The following is a 20,299-nucleotide window of genomic DNA, read 5'->3' on the forward strand; positions in this document are numbered from 1 at the left end:
ACTGGAATCGATTCACAAGAAGGGAAGTAGTTGAAAGTCTAAATTCCTAGAAAAGCAGAAATTTATGATGGATTTCTGCTGATGTCACCATTGAACTGGCTACAGGATTTCAGTTCCAAGCAAGTACAGAAAGTATTCATGCTCATAAATCGACCAGGGTGTATAGCAGACTTTGTTTGAGTATTCTGCCTCTGTTGAATAAAATTCAAGTACCAGATGAGTGTGGAAATTAAATTTCCTCTCATGAGAAAAGCAAAAAGACCACAGTTCATCTCTAAATGGAGAGAACAGAGAACATGAAGCAGAATCCTGTACTTTAAGTGTCAGTGCACTTCTATTTTCACACATTTTTCTTACTCTCCCTTAGACTTTGAAGTTAAATACATTTTTAAAAGTCTGATTAACTCTGAATGTAGTCAAAATCCTTAATTTAATCCTGATAGAGACCATTCTTTCAGTTCCATAAAGATACATTGACAAAATGTTGACAGAACAACACTTGATAAAATGTTTATTTTATAAGCAAATGCTCTCTAAAAACGACATGTCATTTTCACTTAACTCTTAACACTCACAAATTCCTTTTTTCTTTTTCTGTTAACTGAGATGTAAAGTCAGTTTGATATTAGTTATTCTGCAGTTCAAGACCCTAAGTTACTTTCAAGTTAGTGTTTGCTAAGTATCTAATACATGGAGGAAGCGGAGGGTCCATTCACCAGTTTTCTATTGCCAGGACCTTCCCATACTTAAAAACTCAATTTCTGTAGTGGAAATGTGACTCTTGTTCAGAAGCCATTGGCACAGTGTATGTGAAACCAGAAACTGTAAGATTTCCAAGAGGTTTTCATTCTCTCCTGAAAACAAAGAGGGAAACTTCTGTGCAGAAAACTGGATAACAGCAGTTTGAGGGAGCATCAGTGGGCAGCTTCCAGTCAAAACATCCAGCTGCCTGTCCAGATCATAGGGTAATGCAAAATGATTGATCTTGCCCTTATGTTAGAGCCATCTCCCAGATGCAGGCAGTTGTAATTTGTCACTTGCCTTGTCTAACTGCTCTTGTGTGAGAAATCCCTGGCAATATAGCATTTTCCCAGAAGTGAGAGACAGGGAAAGTCTGGCTGCCGCTTCAGGGTTGTGGAGTCACTTGCTGAGAGAGTGATGGCTGGGCATGAACTCCTGGTTATCCCACAGGCACTGCTGGTCCAGGCACCATGTCCCAAATCTGCCCCCATTACCATGGACACGTGGAGAAGCAGAGAGCAGGAAACAAGGAGCAGAGTGCACAAAGGGCACAGCTTGAGGAGACTGTTACAGTACCCACAAATTAGGAAGTGGGCAAACTACGTGCCAAAGTCTGTGGCACAAGATTTCCAAATATCACGTAAAAATGGAAGCTGTATTTTGCTTTTCAGATACGAAGACACGGACCTGAAGATTCTCAGAGCTTCTAAGCTAGTCTTTGTAATGAGCTTTAGCATATGTTGTGATTTTTGAATAGCCAAATGGATGTCTGTCATTTGTCAACTACATAATGCCCAGTAGCTGTGACATTTAAATATTAAAAGAATATCACCATTCTGTGCACTGCAGGCTCCTGGACACTGTTTGAATTTTCCATGGGTAGTCTGGGGAGACTACATAATTGCCATTTCAGAACAATTTGGAATAAAAAAACAAAATTAATTTGGAAAACAGGACAGTCTTTGGTAGTTAAAACCTTTACAGATTTTTATATTGGGCAGTTATATTTCTGAACACTGTCACAAGCCCATTTTGACACTACACCCTTATAACAGGGGATTTCATTAGCATTTTCTGAAATCTGAAGTCATTATACAAAATCTGTTTTCAGGGAGATGACATTCCTGTCAACTAGTTTCCAGCACCTATTTCTTCAACTTCTGTTCTTTTGTTTTTTTTATTTTCATTACTCGAAGTGCATTAAGGCTTTGTAGTTTGCTTTTTGAAGTTGGTCACAGCTTAACAGTAGAGGACCGTGCTAACTTTTTGGTGACCTTTTTAAAATTGGTACACCCTATTTTTCTTAAAGTCTTGGGGGAATTTTTGGATGTGCAAGATGGTTTGGGATAGTTTTTCCTCTTTTGGAAGAATTAGCCAGGTTTTGCATATTGCAACTCCAGACAAATACTTGTAGTATTTTTTCCATCTTAGATGTATGCCAGTGAACAGTTCTTTCTCACAATTTAAGTCACCTGAGATCTGCATTACGTTAAAATAAGCAGTAACTCACTATATCAATATAAAACCCTATATTAGGTGCAGCTATCAACAGCAAAAATTGCTTCCTACCTGGGGGCACTCCATCATCAGAAGACTGTCAGGTAGTAAAATAGGCATGCTTCTAAAACAGCAAGTGGATCTAACCTAATACATATCCCACTGCTAGGCCTAATACTGGATAAATTACAACTTCAAATATATCCTCCAGAAAAAGAATGCTTTATGTTTAACAAAATAGTAACCATTCATACCAGTAGAGTATAACATGAATGTGAAAGAACCTTTGTCGCAGATTTACTTTGTGTCAGCTCTTGTGATCATGCATCACTGCTTGTTGTATGAGAGGATGTATTACTAGTGATGCAGGCACTAGAAGATGTTAGAAATTTAAGTTGAAATTTGGTTACTAATTAGCAATATTGGTAATACATTTCCTCCAGGTCAGGGGGCACAGTTGTAAAAGTCATGTCTGTTCAGTATCATCACATAGAGACATCTGCGTTAGCTGAAAATTTTCCTCTTTGAGGTCACATTTCAACTGTAAAGCTGCCAAAGGGGGTCTTTGGTGTGCCTAGTGAGTTTCTACTTGGGGAACTCACCCACAGGCTTTTTCAACATTGCAAGCCTAAGCCAATGCAGCAGGTAAATCTTAGCCTTAGAGGGCATCCTTTAGTTGGTTGCATGGTTAAGGCTGTGATAACAGCAATGCACGTAAAATGCCAACATGTAGATATGGCAAAGAGTTTTAAGCTCCTCTTCTACCTCCTCAGACTCAGTGCTGCAAAGTCTGTCTTGCCTGGCTTAATTCTGTGCCTTTTGCTCTTGCTTTGGGTATGTGACAACTGCAATTTAGATGAATAAAGGGGGGGTTAAAATAGAATGATCACTCATGCATTTATTAGGACCCAAAACTATGGTCCATGAGGTCAGCTTCTGTTAAACCCTGAAGTAATCACCAGGTTATCTCAGCATCCTAAGTATAAATTTCTTGGGAATAATTGTTCCTTGTGATGGTTGTAGACTGAAATAAACCTGTTCGGATTTACAGGAGTCAAGCTCAGCAATACTCAGCGAGTTAAAGGCAAACTTCTTCGTACTCACTCTTGCTCTCACTCTAGTGTCTGTCCTTTGCAGCAGCAAAGCAGCTAGTCGTGAGTGTATTGTAGGAGTTCTACTCTTCAGTAGTAATAACTAGAAGTGAGGGGGTTTGAAAATTGCCATGGACTGGATGTCTAGTCAACAAGCAGTTGGAAAGTTAATTGAAGAGAATGGGAATATTCTGGGAATTCAAAACAAGAACGTGTGAAAGGAAATGAAGAAAAGGAGTGCTACAAATATGTTGTGCTTAATTTTTATACTCTGATTGGGAAGCTGTCATTCAAATCTCCTACAGAATAGATAGATAGGTTCATTCTCTGTGATGATTATTAGTGGGGATAAGATAATTCTAGTACAGGCAGAGTCAGAAACCAATAGGTTTTGTCTAATGCTGATTGTAGTGGATCTTTCTGTCACTGTGATATTTTTCTCTAAAATACGAGGAATTTTTTTATATTCTGTGCATTATTACCAGAAAATGACAGCAGCACACTAATTAATGCTGTGATTTAAAAAGCTCCTCATAATCCCATCGGTTTGCAGTTTTGATTTCAGAATGGGAGTTATAACTCAGTAAAAATCCACAGGGTAGCACATGTCTAGAAAAATAAGTGCAGAGAGAAAGATTAATTCAGATTTTAGTACATGCAAATGGAACAAAACAAACACATTGCCAACCCCTTTATATTTTTATTATTACCACGGACTAATTTTCTCCTTTTTTTTCCAGGCATGATGACATCAACTGGAAAATCCAGAAATCTGACAGTCAAAAGAGTACTGAAGAGCCAGAGCTGCAGGAATTCTTCCTCTAAACCATGTCACGATGTCTCATTTAGTTTGAAATACCTGAAATATATCCTTTTGAAACACTTAATATGAGACAAACCCCTCACCAGCAAAACAGCAGCTCTTAGGATGCCTTAATTTGTATCAGTTAGACCATATACAAACCTTTTTTATGATATATGTGTATATGTAACTTGTTTGTAAGCTGTGCTGTGTAAAGGCATGGGTGAGCAGAAGTAACAATTTGAAAATTTTTATGACACTTGCAACCTCCAAAATGTTTGTTAGGCCACAGAACACGTTTTGTACTTTGTGTCTTGCATGGATATATTGTCATATATCTTTATTTCCCTTTGTCAACAGCATATACTATCAAATTTTCATCCAGGACTCTGCCTGCGCAGCTCCTCAGTGAGATCAAGGCAAAAGCGTTGATTTTTTTTTTTTTTAGTATGTTTTGTCTGTTGTTATTTCTATTTTTTGTAAAAAGGAAATAAAGATGATGTTAATAGGACACACTGAGTGCAGACACTTCCTATAATTCATTTCCTCTTTGGAGCATTAAGTTTTTTATTGTTCTTTTTATATAAAAAAAATCCAGTTTCTGGATTTCAGTCAATTAGTTGTGTCAAGGGTTGGTTTAATGTTTACTAGTCCTTTATCAGCTCTAAAACATGTAGAAATAAAAAGTGTACATGCAGTTTTGAGTCACCAGTTACTGCTACTTGCCAAGCATTGGCAGTGTGTTCAGCTGTGTTGAAGTTACTACAAAATCTGCTGAAACTCTAATCCACATTCTCTCAAAGCTGTCAAGATCCCTTTATTGAATGTTTTTTAACTTTTCAGAGAAAATTGATTAATTCACTTTGTTTCTGTGGTAAACTATGAGTACATTCTTCAAATGTGTCCTACAGCACAACGTCCAAAAGCAGGTTACTAGACAATCTTTACTTGTCACATTTATTTATAGCAAATATGTGTGTATATATTTGCTTTATTTTGATTATGTTGATTTATTTCCATTTGCAGACTGCCACAGTTTGCTGAGAAAGATCCAAATTCATGAGGTTTTATTTTGCTGACTGTTCTAATAGAACACAGGGAAGTCAAAGTTTGCCAAGGAAATTTTTTATTTGTCACTAAGACATTCATAGAATCATGAAGTGGTTTGGGCTGGAGAGATCATTGAGTTCCAACCTCCCTGTAGTGGGCAGGGGCATAAAAAGTATGATCTTGTGATAATTAAATTCCTGCAAATGCAGAACTAGTAACTAAAGAAATGTGGGCACATGAGGATTTTGATTAAGTGCAAGGGAGTTGCTTTCTGTGCAGTTTCTCTTGCCTTTTTTTTGTGTTTAGCTTAACTGTTGGGCTTCATTTGTGATCGGTGAGGAGAGAGAAACTTCCTAAATATGATTCATTTCTATCTATTAGATATGTCTTTTTTGCCCAGAGAAGCAGTTAGTCCCTTCCTACTTAACTACAGGGGAGCTGAGATAGTAAAGCTACTGGAATAGTTGCTTACTATTTGAATGCCTTTAATTAGGTGTGATAAATGTCATTTTTTGTGTCAGTCTTCAGAGTGATGTTACATTTGGCCACGCAGCTTGCATGGACCAAGATGGTTAAATGCTCCAGGGCCATCTCTTTGTAGGCTTTGAGTAAGCACAGGGTACTACTGGATAATACAGGGCCAACTGAGACATCAGAAAAAGAAATAAACACACAAGCAATCACAAACAAAACCAAACCAAACAAAAGACCAACAGACATATACACACAAAAAACCCACCCCAAATCCCACACAACATTAAAAAATAAAAGCCTGTACTTGCAGAAATGAAATTCAGAAATTCCTTCCACAGTTTTTATCTGCCACTTGGCAGCACTCTTATTTTTTAGCTGAAGTGATAAACCTAGCACTCTAGCTGACCTGTTTAAAGAAACAACCAAACCTCCAAAAATATCTGAGCCAGGAAGAGCAGTACCTCTAACTGGGCCTCCTGTCATCTGTGCGCATATGAAAAATCTGAAAGCAAAATGAGAAGAGACATGCTACAATTGCCAGAATGCTGGAAGAGAGCTAAAAAGGAGAGATTCTGTGTCTGGTAGAGCGGCTTAAAACAAACTGGCAATTTGCATTTTTGAGAATGTGAAGAGAGTTGACTGTGTTCATGCGAATGGCAGAGGCAGCAATCCTGCTGAGGGGTCTTGACTGACTGGAGATGTGTAAAGTCTGCCATAGTCTGTAGTACCTAGCTGAAGCAGGGGAGAAAACTGAATTTCAATGAAAGGATTTGAAGCAGACCAAGATGTAAATATATTCAAACCCCGGAAGTAAAACACTGCCTACTCTAGAGACTGAGGATATAAAAGTTATCTGCTCTCTGCAATTTAGCAATTTCCAAAGTGTGTTCTTATATTGCGTGTGGACAATCAAATTATGCTAGTATCTAGGGCAGTGCAAATTACTACATGAGATAATAGGATGCCAGGAGATGTTTGGGGTCTGTGGTTAGAGATATTCATGGTTCCTGAGTACATTGCAACAGAAAGATATTTTGAGGCAAGCTAGTGCAGGAGAGAGGCCAGCTTGATGTTAGCATGAAAAGTAGTGTCTAGAAGGCTTAAAGTGAACTCATGTTGTATAAACTGTTGATTTTATTGTTCCTAATTTGTAGCGTCTCCTACCCAGGACTCCAAAGCCTGCACATGGTACACTGTGATGTCATACACCTCAGTTAGAGAAATGCTGGGAAATGCTGATTCTGTGATACTCAGTTGGCTGATGCCCGTGTTCTTTGCATATTTGTATCCTTAGTAGCTATAAAATTCAGGTGCCATTACTCCTTCTGTTTAGTTTATAATCCTCCAAGCATATCCCTTCTGGCATGAGTGTAAGTCAGGCTTCTGCCAGCAAAGCATAAGTATTTCCCAGAGGCAGAAGAGATGATCAGGGAATTTCCACCAAACATCTTCAGAAAATATTACTTACCAAAAGCTTTTAGCAGGAACATAAATCCACTATGATTACAGCTCTTGCATAAAAGATCCTACTCCGTCCACTCAGAAATTTTTGATCAAAGAAGTCAGTGATTTACTAGTCAACCAATGTGTGTCCTAGTAAAGCTACACCTATTGGACACCACAGATATAAAGAATAAACTTCTATGATCTGTCACCCAGAAGATATCAGAATAAGCCTCTTCGTTTTTATCTTGCAGTTCTTTACTATAGGTGATAAACAGGGTGCCAGAGAGCAGTAATGAATTCCTAATTTCAGGAAATCTCTGACTCCTTTTTTGAAAAATGAAAATAATTTGCTAAGAGCCTTGTGATTTTTTCATGGTTGAGTGATTTATTTGTTTCTGGCATTTGAGACAAGCAGCATATGATACACATGCAGCATCAAACTGCAAGAACAGTGCTTTAATTTCATCATGAGAATGGTGGGCTTGCTTTGTCCTGCATTATTAGAGCAGCATTTTCATAATCCATTTATTTGCCTTTCAGTATCCAAGTTAGGATATATTGGTTTAGTAAGGTATTGATAATCAAATTAACTATAGTCAGCACAGTTGTAGGAAGTAGATGGAAGAGACTAGTTAGACAGTTTAGATTTGATATTCATTTCACAGTAGCTGTCATTCAGAAACCTTTTTGTAACATCAAGGTGGCATAAGATCAATAGCATAGCAAAATATGACTGACAGCATAACAGTAAAAAAAAAATACTTCAACATCCACTTATTTATAACAAAATGTATCAGAAATATGCTCTCTGAGAGCTGATTTGTTCCATGTTTCAACACCTACCATCAGAAGAAGTGTCAGAATATGATCATGCAACACAGTCAAAACTAAAATAAAATTGTCAGCGCATCATAAGCCAGGTATGATTTAATGGGCTAGGAATGGATCTCAAGGTGAGACAACTTTGCATGTAGACTAAGATTCACTTTCTCATACGCTTGAAATATTTCTTAGACTTTTAGAAACCTACTTGATAAAAAATCAACAGAAAGATTTTTTTAAAATGTATTCCCTGCATTTGTAGCATAAAACTGCAAGGCTTAATTGTCTATCATGAAATATTTTTTTCAGTGACATAGTAGGAATTATTTCTCAAAATATATTTCCTATTGTAAGCTCTGAAATGTCTTTCTGTACATAAGCTGTGCCCAAGTATGGGCTATTACTTAGCTTTTGTATAACTTTTTTCCTTGCATTTTTAAGGTTGGAACTAAGCAAACAGTTGTGCAGGAGAAGTACACTATATGTCCTGCAACCAAAATATCCTTCAGACAGAACTATGGTGAGCACTGCATGCCCAAGTGTAAAAGCCCAGGCAGGGTATTACCTGCAGTTCATCCTCGGCCTGTGTAGAATATCACTGCCCTATCACCTTGCATACACCAGACAGTGAGTACTGGTTGCACCCATCTTTTCTTCATTGTAATGGCCACTTAATATGTAACTCTGATATCCAAGTATCAGAGACTTCAGACAGGAGAAACCAGATATGTTCTTAATATGCCACCCAACCTCTTCCAAGTGAAGAAGGGTTCACAGCACCCATCCTCTTTACACACATTTAGTGATGCATCACCACTTTTCCAGATACTCCAGATTTTGTAGTGTGGGTGGCTTTTGTCTAACATACATGGTCAGCTGTAAATAATAGCTCTAGCCATCTGTTTCCTGGAGAACATTTCTTTGACATCTGCAGAGTCACTTCCTTTCCCACTCTAACAGTTAGGTGTTTTGCCAGTGTGCTTACTGGCAAGCAGTGTACAGGAAGGAGGAAAATAATTATTCAGGGTATATTTGGGAAACTGATAAGAAATCCTGATGCTGTTAGAACACAGAGCTAGCTTTTTATCTTTGTTTTCAGAAGGCAGTACTGCTGCAAGAAAAGAAAATCAAATGGGTCTGGAAGTGAAGGGAAAAGGCCTCAAAGGAGTTTGCCCTCTTTCCTGTTCGGACATTAACATAACCTTATGTTTTGATAGGGTATGGAAAAACTACAGCTTAGAGATAAATTCAGGGGCTTTGCAATTCAAAAAGCTGTGGCCTGGCCTTATACTTACGTGTTTGCATATACATGCAAATGTTAAGACAACAGTAACAGTTGTCAGTTAGGACTGACAGTACAGGCAGTACACAGCTAAAACAGAGGATGGAAATAATGCCCCTCGTTGGTTTTTCTACTGGGGAAGAACAAGAAGCAGTAAATATAGAACTGTAGCAAATGATGTGGAGGTCATGTGTCAGCAAAACTTTCTGCAAATAATGATAGCACTGGAAACAATAGGCAGGCATAAGATGGGAGAGAGTTATAATTAGAGGATTTTAAGAACAGGTGGGAGAAGAAACTGTCAGAAATGACATGCCAGCAAGAACCATCAGAAATGCCATGAGGCAGGCAGCTGGACTTGGATGACCTCCTGAGATCCCTTTCAGGCAGTTTTTCTTTAATGGGTCTGTGATTCTACTGTAACAGAATCATCTTTAAAGGGAAAACTGAGGTCTTCACACCTTGTGACTTGTATAGCACTGTCAAGGCAACCAACAATTTGCCAGTGATCCATGATACAGTATTTATTTTCTGAGAGCACTGGTCGGATAAGATTCATGTACAGGTTTACTAAGGAATCAAATAAGTGACTAAACTTTAAGCTTTCTTGAAATTGTCTACCTAAAAAAGACAACTTCTAAAATATTCTTCTGGTCTTTTAAGATGAAATCCTCTTGTTCAGTGCAATGTCCAGTTTTCACTGGACATCAGGAGCTATAAGCAAAGGTTTTACAGGATTCTCAGGTTTCACTGTACATGCAATAATGGCACAGGAGAGAACAGAGCCGATGTGTCCAAGCAGGCTAATGGCACCTGGGCTGCTTTCAGAGGAGCAGTGGCAGCAGGTCAAGGGGGCAATCCTGCTCCTCTCTTTGGCCCTGCTGAGGCTGTGTCCAGTTCTGGGCTCAGCACAAGAGAGACATGGAGCTCCTGGAGTGGGTTCAGCAGAGGGTTATGGAAGGGAACTGAAGCCCCTCTCATATGAGGAAAGGCTGAGGGAGTTGTTTAGCCAGGAGAGGACAGTCTGAGAGAGAGGGGTTCTTATCAGTGTCTATGGGTATCTGAAGGGAGGATGTCTGGAGGATGGACCAGGTCTCAGTGGGTGCCAAGCAATCGGACAAGGGACACTGGGCAGAAACTGGAGCACAGGAAGTTCCACCTGAACAATGTGGAAAGCTTTACTGTGAGGATGACTGAGCCTGGAACAGGCTTCTCAGAAAGGTTGTAGAGTCTCCCCTCTGGAGATACTCAGAAACATGTCTATACACAATCCTGAGTAACGTGCTCCATGAGCAGGGAGCTTGGACTAGCTGACCTTTAGCGATCCTTTCCAGACCTAAACATTCTCTGATGGCTTACAGAGTGTAATTGAACAGTCTAGCTTTAATTAAAGGGAAGAATCTTGAGAAGCAACTAAAGGGACACTTTTTGCTGAAGGGAAGTTGCCACTGCCCAAGTGAGTTAGTAGAGCAAGTGTGGAATGACCGAATGGAGATCCTAGGACTGACTGATCCTGTACTTGGCATTCTTAGATCCCTTCCCTGTTCAAACATGGATTCTGTCATTCTTTTGCTGGATACGTGTATAAAAAAGCATCTTTGATATACAGAAAAAAAAAAAGGTCCTTCTGGCAGCACAGGAAAAAGTCTTGCTATTCCAGTGATAGAGTCTTTGGCATTAAAAAGGCACACTGGTGAATTGCTCCTTAAAGCCAGAATTGCTGCTGATAATGGCATGTTCTGGGAGGAAAAGAGTATAGAAGAGTTGCATCATAGGCATTAGCTGCTTCACAAAGTATTCAGGCCTCTCAGGACCAATAGTCACTGTGATTTGCACTGCCCTAACACCTGCAAAGTGGCAGGTGGGCTGGTCCCTACAATCTATCTGCTTTACCAGTAATGGGAGCAAGGCCTGTGCAGAAAAAAGCTGCACTGTAAAAGCAGTTTTTCAGAGGGAATTATTTGTAATATGCCACTGGGTGAATTGGCCACAGGTACTACTAGCTCTTGTGGGTACCTCATTCTGCAGGGTGCTCACATGCTGCAGTGCTCAGTTTCCTGATGGTGTGAGAGAATGATTCACTGATGTTGCTTACGAACTCACTTGGCAATACACAACAGGATGCTGATTAGATCTGTGTTATTCTAGGTCCTTTATTTACCAAGTAAAAAAATAAATAAATCAGCAAATTCTTTTATTTCCTGGAGTATGTCATCTGACAGTTCACCTAGAGGAGACAATAAACTTCCTCTTACCGTGAAGATTTAAATCCCAAAAACATGTCTGAGGCAGCTGCATTTTTACGCACTACTTTCTGAGACACTTGAAAATGATAAAATCCTTTGTGTACCCCTTACAGATGTTACAGATCACAATTGCCCTTCAATTTCCTAAAATCTTAACAGAAGAAAGATATTTCCTCAAAATCTATAGCCTATAATTTCTGGATCCACTGGAAATGCATTTGCAAGAGGTATTTTTACATGCATTGCTTTTGAACTAGTACAAACAGCACTGTGGGCAAAGTGCTGACTGATCTCACCTAAAAGTCACTTGGATGTCTCAGTGTCTTGAAGGTGTTTGCCTGATGTGTTTCTGGGCATACTCTCCTAAGTCTCTGAAACTGTTTCCCTCTACAGTATGGAGTAGAAAACAGTGAAACATATTCATGAGCAACTCTAATTCTGTGGTAGAAAATTGCCATCCAGTGACATCCAGTGTCAGCACTGAGGATAATTTTTGCCAGTTTTTAGTAGAATAGCAGTATGGCTTCACAAACCTTATGATACTGAAGGTAAGTGCTTTAAAACGTACTTCAAAGCATTAAAAGAAATTAAGAACAAAGATTACTACAAAGAAATCCTATTGGAAATATGCACATTGAAAGCCTTTGCTGTTTAACAGGCTAAGCATATGCTGAAACAGACCACAGTAAAAGAAATGGGAAGAAAATCTTTTTTATGCTGTAGGAATTTAAAACCCCAGGCTTTCTCCTAGTTTGCTTTTTATTATACTTTTAAAACAAACATTTATAAGGCAGTGTTAAATAGATAAAATATTCATCTGGACATCAAATGTATATCTATGTATGTGTCAATTTAACTTGAGGTTGTGTTTGTGAAAGTCCTCTACTGGAAAAGTAGCGAATTTCCTCCTTCGGAATGTCTGGTTTTGTTGGACAAATAAATTTGTCACACAACAAACAGTAGGCATCTATAGGGGGCTGCTTCAATGCCTATTTCAGCCTTTCTCCTGGAAGACAGGAGAGACTTGCACTTCCATATGAAATTTTTAGACCAGAATCTGTATAACATGTCTGTTCTGAGCAGCCTTTAAAACAAAGACTGGACCGTATCCAGCAGAGACTAAGGAAAAGAGAGTTTGGTGTTGATTAAAACCAAAGCAGCTAAGCCACGTGGAGTTTTCCATTGCTGTCTCTTAGATAAGTGCTTGGCAGTCAAAAGGCCCCCCTCATGCTTCTCCTGTAACTGCACCTTTTGAAGCACTGGAAGCCACCCTCCTTAGGGCTATTAAGTCAGGGAGGGGAAGAGAATGAATTTGTTCTGAAAGTAAAGAAAGTGCAGAAATCGAGAAACAGGAGAAATCCATTTCTACAGAGATAGATTTTTCATTTCTACCTGGATATGGATGTGGAGAGATAGACACTCTTCTATATGTATATTTATATGTAAATGTATAGGTACACATCAGAAGAATTTAAGATGCCACACAGATATAACACAAAATATAACTTGGCAGCTACTGTTAAGGTAAAAGGTTTTCTCTGGCATTTTATGTTCTTGATCTAGAATTATGGAGCAGAACATATGTCAGTCAAACCCTGCCTATTCAGAATAACAGTAACTTCAAAGTACTGAAAGTATGTTGTGCAAGGCAATAGGGAGCTGTTTAAGAAATATTTCACATAAAAGTCTCTTTAGGAGCCACAATTCTCCTAATGATATATTTAGAACTCGATTCAACATGGCTTGGAAAGATTTTACGTACAAACTTTTTAGACGACAAGTTCAAACCATTTGTATTGGAATTCTATTTGAAACGCAGTAACTGCAAAATCATATGTCAGTAGTATAATTATCCAATTAGTAAGTATCCTAGATTATTATTTTCTGTATTCCAGACGCTTTTTTAATGCAACACTGAGTGCAGCATGCTCCAGGTTTTAAAGCATAAGTGTCTAACATTTTCTCTAGCTTCAGGCACTAAAGTATTACAGGAACATTTTTCAGCAAACTGTTGACAAATTGCAGGGACTAAGCTGTTAAGATATAAGGTCTGTGGGTAAGAATGCAGATATGTTTGCATGCAATCGTTTGTGTTTTGAGTGGCCAGTGAAGAGTGTGTGCACCATCGTGGGGATGCTGGCTGCCCTGTGGTCTTGCTGATCACCAGAGGGAGACAGAGCGTGTAACATTTTAAGATAGAGCTGAAAGTGGCAAGCAGTGCTCAAGGTAAAGGTAGCATGAGATTTTGCGAGTCTCATAATGATGAGACTTCACTGCTCTGCTCTGTTTTCTTTTGGGTGGACGCGCATATGACGGGAGACAGATGAGTAACTTCGTACCAGCACAGGACAGAATATTTCTGAATACAGGCAGACTTAGTAATCATTTTGTTTTATTCTGAGTTAATGAAATACATATGTAAACACAAACGGTTTGATGAAATCAGCACAGGAGCATATGTGTTTTTTGGGATGCTGCCTTGTTGAGAGAGAATGATAGGGGTGTTTGAGACCCATCTTCACACCAGAGAGAACCTTTTGTTGTTAAAAAGGACATATCTACAATGATATTTAATTATTTCAAAACTTCTTAATATTATGTAAATTTTGGTGGTGAGAATATTGAGAAGCACTTTCTCTTTTACAGCCACAGTTCTTGTAATTAACCTGTGTTACAAGAAGGCTGAAAAGACAGCAGAGATGATCTCTGCCTGACACCTGCAGAGCAGTGAGATCATCCTGTGGATGATGAACTCAAGCCTTTACTGTTTCATCAGCCAAAAGAATGATTTAGAAGTCTACCGTGGCTGTAGTGACTGTTGGAAAAAATCTAGCAGCCAAAAATCATGGTACTTCTCCAGGCAACAGACCAGTATGTCTCAGAGGCCTCATAATTACCTGGATGAGATGGCTTCTCACAGGTCCCATAGCTAATCAACATCCTCTGCTCTCAAGAACTTGCATTTGCTAACTGCCTATGTGGCTAAATTACTTCGTTCTGCTTTCTATCTTACTTTATTGATAGGAAAGGAAAAACTGGCAACTTAATGATTTGCAAGTAGTTGGGCTGTCAGACAGTTTTTCCCTGAAAGCCCATTCAGTGTCATTTCCCTGACATGTGTTGGAGCAAAACCATTCTGTAATGGTCAGGATAATGTGGACTCTCAAGTATTCTGTATTCCAAAACACACACAGAAAATCTATCATTTCTTCTGTGTACCACCCATGATTGTAGGAGGAATGGATTGCTTACACAGCATCACTGTAAGTTACCAGGTTAAAAAAACTCTTATCTGTTCAAACAGAGTGGTATGAAAAGTTATTTAAAGTATAGAAGAGAAGAAGGGAAGGCACTGAAGCTTCCAAAGCACAGCAAGGCAAAAAATATTTTTTTAACCAGATAGCTCATTTTTTCTGTTCAAAATAGCACTTTCATACATGGCTATGGCCTTGGCTCATTTTGGCTACTGCAACTGTTTTAAATTTAGTGTGGAAAAAGTGTCCCACATGCCAGTTCTATCAAGCATTTCGTTTATAGCACTGAAATAATGCCATTTCTTAATCAGTCAGGCCAACAGGATTACCTGGTTGTTAATTGTTTGGGTTTGACTTTACTGAAAGTTTTTCACATTTAAAAATAAGCTGAATTAGCTAAGCAGATACATACAGTTCTCTTGTTCTGTTTCCTCTCAGATATCAAGTTTTTGCTGTTTTTCACTAGCAGAATGAATTCTATATAGTGACCAGACAAAAAAAGCCAGAGATATATATATTTCTACAGGTAGGACATGCACTCACATGAGTATTACCTGTGCTGCAATTTACTCTGCTATTGCACGGTTTGCTTTAGGAAATCTCTCTTTTATTGCAAACATAAACTTAAAGCAGGGAAACAGTTTTTCAAGAAAACAAAAGCCTAGAATTACATCTATTTTGAGCACACATTTTAAGATTGCTTTAGAAAATATATACTACTATTGTTTTTATTTAATCATGTCTTTTCCTCCTTTATTTAGTCATTTACACAGTATCCATCATGATAAAATTTAACCATCTGTACTATGTCACATGAGCCAAATATTCCTTCTAATGAAGTTCCTTGGGAATATTGCCATTAATTTCCAGCTATACTGGGAATTTTTCCCAGTCTTTAAAATTAAGTAATGTCTTTCATCTCCAGAGATCTTCAGAGTTTCTCACATGCTGTGGACCTGCCCCCAGTTCTTCAAAGAATTTTCCTCCAGTGATGTGATTTAGGTTTTAGTTCAGCCCATGCGGGGTTGGGTGTGTATATATAGTGTTTTTATATCAAAAGCAAACACATTTTGTGTGAGTGCTTGAGTCTGCACATGCACAAAGGCAGGTTGTGTGTTTTAAAGAGCCATTGTTTCACTTACTGGCAGAGCGTAACACGGGAGAGGCTGACGGGAGGCAGAGGAAATATTAACTATTTTGGCTCAAGAATCAGGAAGATAGCTGAGATCCAACGAAGAAATTTGATGCTTTTTCACCATCTGCAAAAGGATTTTTCTCAGCTGGCTGGTACAGGCAGCTACAGACCAGGAGTGAGCTCATGCCTGTGTCTGTCTCATTGAGCTTCCTGCTGCAGTTGCTGGAAAGCCCATTTTCTCTCTCTGCAGCTTCAGGCAGATTTGCTAAGGAAGGACCATGGCAGCATGAAAGGGGAACATGTAAGAGCTTCCTGTGAGAGACCAAATTCCTTTTATTTGGTCCTTTGACTTCGAAAATAAGTTAGAATTCAATTGTAATAGGAAACTACTAATAACCCTTCTTCAATATCTGCGATTCTTGTTGGAATCTAAACCTCACCAGACACTAATAGTTGCTCAAATTGTACTTTACTTCTGTCTGTGTTCTTTCTCCATTCTTCTTCAAGAGAGAAGGAAGGGTTAAACCCACATCCTTACAGAGGAGTAATAGTTCTGCCCAAAAGACAAGTCACAACCAAACTATTTAATTGTAAACGTCTCACTGAAGAATTGGTACACGAATGAGACATGACTTCATCCTTTAACCTACATGCTTCACTGGTCTAGGGAACCCTGATGGGTTTGGCCCATTTTAGTCATAGTTGTCATGGGAGATCCTTAATGACTTAGTAAAGTAGCTTAAAAAAATCTCCATACAGAATCCAGCATATGGTATATTTATTGGCAAATGTTAATCCCCCTAGGAACAAGTTCTGTAGTAACAAATGATGAATTATGTGGCTTCATAAGCACTCATGTCATCAAATGCACCACTGACCTTTTTACATTTTCTGGGGGATTTTCTGCTGTGTGCAGTTTCTCTGGTTTGGAAGTGAAGCAGTTTAACACCGTGTCCTGAAGGAAACAGGTAATCAATAATTTCAGTTTTGGTTACTGTAAAAGGTAAATGAGGCCTGTGTATTTGTTGGGCAAGTAAGCAATACAGAGTTTAACAAAGCTTAAGCAGGGCCTAAGAGACAATCTGATTACTCATAGTGCAAGGACACAAAGTAGACTTCCTATACAGGAGAAAAGAAGTAAAGAGTAGGCCAAAAAGGTCAGTGTTAAAACACACTGTGTTGAACACAAAGAGTCCCAGAGTTTAAAAAAGATAAAGGGGGGAAAAATTGTTTCAAGCATGTTTTCTGAGGGAAAGAAGGAAAGAAGATAAACTGGGAAAAAAATACTTCACTCTTCTGAGCAAGTCTGTTGTGAATTTTAACAGGAGATGGCCGTAAGGTAGCCTGCAGTTAGCAACCAGCAACCAAGAGGATGAACTCTCATTGAAGTTATTCTGAGAGATTATCTGAATCTGTTACCTGGATCCTGTGATTATAATTTTGGTCCTGGGCTTGTTTGGAGGTGGAAACTCTGGAACTGTACTGAGAACAAAGAAGGCCAGGCTGAAATTACCAGATTGAGAAAGGGAGCTGAAGATCAGGATGCAGTCGTGTCTGGCCATTCCCATAACTTGAGACTAATCTGCCCACCAGAACAGCGTCTGAACCACCATTCCAGCAGAGTAAGATTGCTTCTGAAACCAGAGCACCTTTTCCAGCAGAATGGCTTTCCAAAACTTTCCAAATTTTAGGATCTGATAGAAAGAAGCAGCTGTTATCACGAGTATTTAACACATTCATCTCTGTGTGTACAGCATACCTTCAGTGCTGCAAACAGGTTCCCACTGGCTGCAGTACAGACAGAGCTTTGACAATGAATGCTTTCTTTCTCTTATTGGCCTTAGACTGTGTTAAATTCAAAACTAAACTCTTTGTTGAGCCAACTGATGAATTTGAGTTCTTCTGTTCTTGTCTTAATCACTGCGGCACTCTGCTTTACCCAGCAAGAGCTGGTATCAGGTGAGGCAGCCCCCATGGGAGAAACTGAACTTATATGTGGTAAGGTGCATCAGCTGCCAAGTGAAATTAAGGAATTCCACAGCTCCAGTGGTAGTGTAGTTGGTTTTGGTCCTGGCTTCTCCATACTGCTCTGCCCAGCAGCTGAGATGAACTAACAGGACTCTGTTGTAGTGCATGCACCCAGCTGTGGACAGACAGCTTGGACACACCGTTTATCCCCTGGGGCTGAATCTGTAGGAGTCATTTAAGTAAACATATAGTTAAATTATCTTGATTGTAAGACACTTGTGTAGTAGATACCAGCACCATTCTGAGGAATTGCTGGTATTAGTTTACCATGTGTTGTACTACATGCCACTAAAATCCATGCGAGGAATTGTTCAGTGAATAGTCAAGAGGGAAGAAGTGAATTGCTGGCTGGACCACCACTGTTTCTTTCTTTTAATGTAAATCCTGTGGGGCTTTTCTGGCTGCACCCTGCTTCCCTGTAGAAGCTGAAGAGATTGCAAGTGGTGCTGAGCTAGAAGTGCCACCTTCTCAATTTTTGTGAATACTGACCAGAAAGCCATGCACTTCTGCAGCTCCTCTCCTATCTTGTGCCTCAGGACACCCATACAGATCCACAGGGAATGCTCAACACAGATCTGTCAACCACCTCTCTTCTCCCTGTTGCTCACCCTCAAGGTACGCAGATGCTTTGTCAGCACCACAGAAACAGTCCTTGAGGTACCACTAGCCTGAGAAGTAGGAGGCAAACAAAGTAGACCAGCACAGGCACACTGGAAAACACAGTAATTTAAGCAGACTGAATTGCTTGGGGCTGGGTTTGCCAAGAGAATTTTTGAGCCATGAGAACATTTATACATGCTGGGCCTGGGCTGCCTTCTCCATCCCATCATGACTTCCAGCCCTAATTGATTGGAACTGCCAAGCCTGGCTGCCAAGCAGAATATTTTTACAATCCTGGTTCTATTTATGCACTGACAAACGCAAAACTTAGTGTCAGAAAAGAAACTGTGAAGCAGAACTGCAGAAAAAGAAAGGAATTGGCAGAGAGGACTATGAGTGATGAACAAGGCACGGAGGGGTGGTGCCACTTGTTAAGTACTGTGCCTGGTGTGAGCAAGTGCTGAGAGCACTTCTAGAAACATGCCTGTACAGGTCTCTGAAACACCCTTTGGCAAGATGTTTTATTTTGAAATGTGCACTGGCCTCTGCTGGAGATGAACTTGCTTTTCTGCTTTCAGTCTGGTTCAGAGGCAAATGACACCCAAATTTATCACCTTTATCAGAGCATTTTAAAGCATGGAACCAAATCTATTAGAAAATGAAAACCACAAAGGATCTCAGTAGAAGCAGAATGTTTTTGTTGTCTATGACAGAAAAGGAAATATGCTTTAGAAAAATAACCTCTTCTTTCTGAGGCAGCAAGGCAAACTTTTTAGCCACGGAGGAAAAGGTAGTTCTGATTTGATTTCTTCTGCTGGCCAGAAGAATTGGTGCATGTCCACTAGTTATAAAGGAATCAGCTTGGACGACCACAATTTTCTTAAGGCTGTTTTTCACACCAGTACCTGACAACTCAGGTATTTATTACAGCTGACCCAATCTAAAACATATTTTCTCTTTCATTGATACCTAAAAAAGACACAAGAATAGTAACAACTTCTCTCACAACAGTTTCTCTGCTGTTTCTGTTTATGTAGTGGCCACAAGCCTTCAGGAGCTTGTTTGTCATTCTTACAGTCAGACGGGGCTGTCTCTCCAGTTATGCTTGCTGTACTTTTATTAATGCATCAGGCTTAAATAGCACTCTTGGTAAATCCCAGAGAATATCTCGAGTACCCCCTAGGAGATAGAGAGGTGAGGGTATTCTGTAATGTGATGGGTTTTCTTTATTTGAGTTTGGATTCTGTCTGCTTTTGCTCTTTTGCTATTTGGTATGATGAACTTTCAATTCCTGTCAGTCTCTGAGCTTCCTGCAGCACTGACTGTCTGCAGCTGCTGATCAAAGAGTTAAAGTGAGAAGTGAGTGCACTTCCAATATTTGGTAAGACCTTGTCTAAACCCTTTCTGTGGGTTTCCTGGCTGTAGCCACGAGTGACGAGATGTCCGTGACTGGAAGCAGGTAAATGTATCAAAGGACAGTAACAGAGCAAGGAGGTTCAATAAGAAGCCGTGTTACTCCTTGAGTAAGTACAGCTGCCATCACAACACTGAAGGCAGACTGGCCCAGAATTGGCCCAGTGTAGTAAGATCAGTGTCCCTTCTCATGCATTAAGAGGGTGACCTGATCTTGTATGTGATCCACCAGGAGTGTTTTATAAGCAGATCTGCCATACAGCCATTTGTCACTGCAGGACTGGGAAGATGACTGCTGAATTCTGCCTCCAGTTATGAAAATTGATTGTGTATTGATCGTATGGTGTATTGACTTACTGCTAACACCATAAATAAGGCCTGTACAGCTGCCCGCTTTTCCACAGCTCAGGTGAGGGGC

The 20,299-nt window shown here is 39.5% G+C and overlaps 1 protein-coding gene across 2 annotated transcripts in view; it reads left to right on the forward strand.

The window, feature by feature from the left end:
- The window catches only part of SNCAIP (synuclein alpha interacting protein), an 89,340-nt gene extending 84,698 nt beyond the window's left edge, over positions 1-4,642 (forward strand). For both annotated transcript variants that reach the window (XM_056514346.1, XM_056514347.1), the window contains one exon: positions 4,070-4,642. In XM_056514346.1, coding sequence (XP_056370321.1) covers positions 4,070-4,154 — 85 coding nt within the window. In that variant the 3' untranslated portion in view covers positions 4,155-4,642. The remainder of the gene's footprint in view (positions 1-4,069) is intronic.
- Positions 4,643-20,299: the final 15,657 nt, after the last annotated feature.

Source organism: Oenanthe melanoleuca, chromosome Z, assembly GCF_029582105.1.
Source record: "Oenanthe melanoleuca isolate GR-GAL-2019-014 chromosome Z, OMel1.0, whole genome shotgun sequence".
Classification (NCBI taxonomy): domain Eukaryota; kingdom Metazoa; phylum Chordata; class Aves; order Passeriformes; family Muscicapidae; genus Oenanthe; species Oenanthe melanoleuca.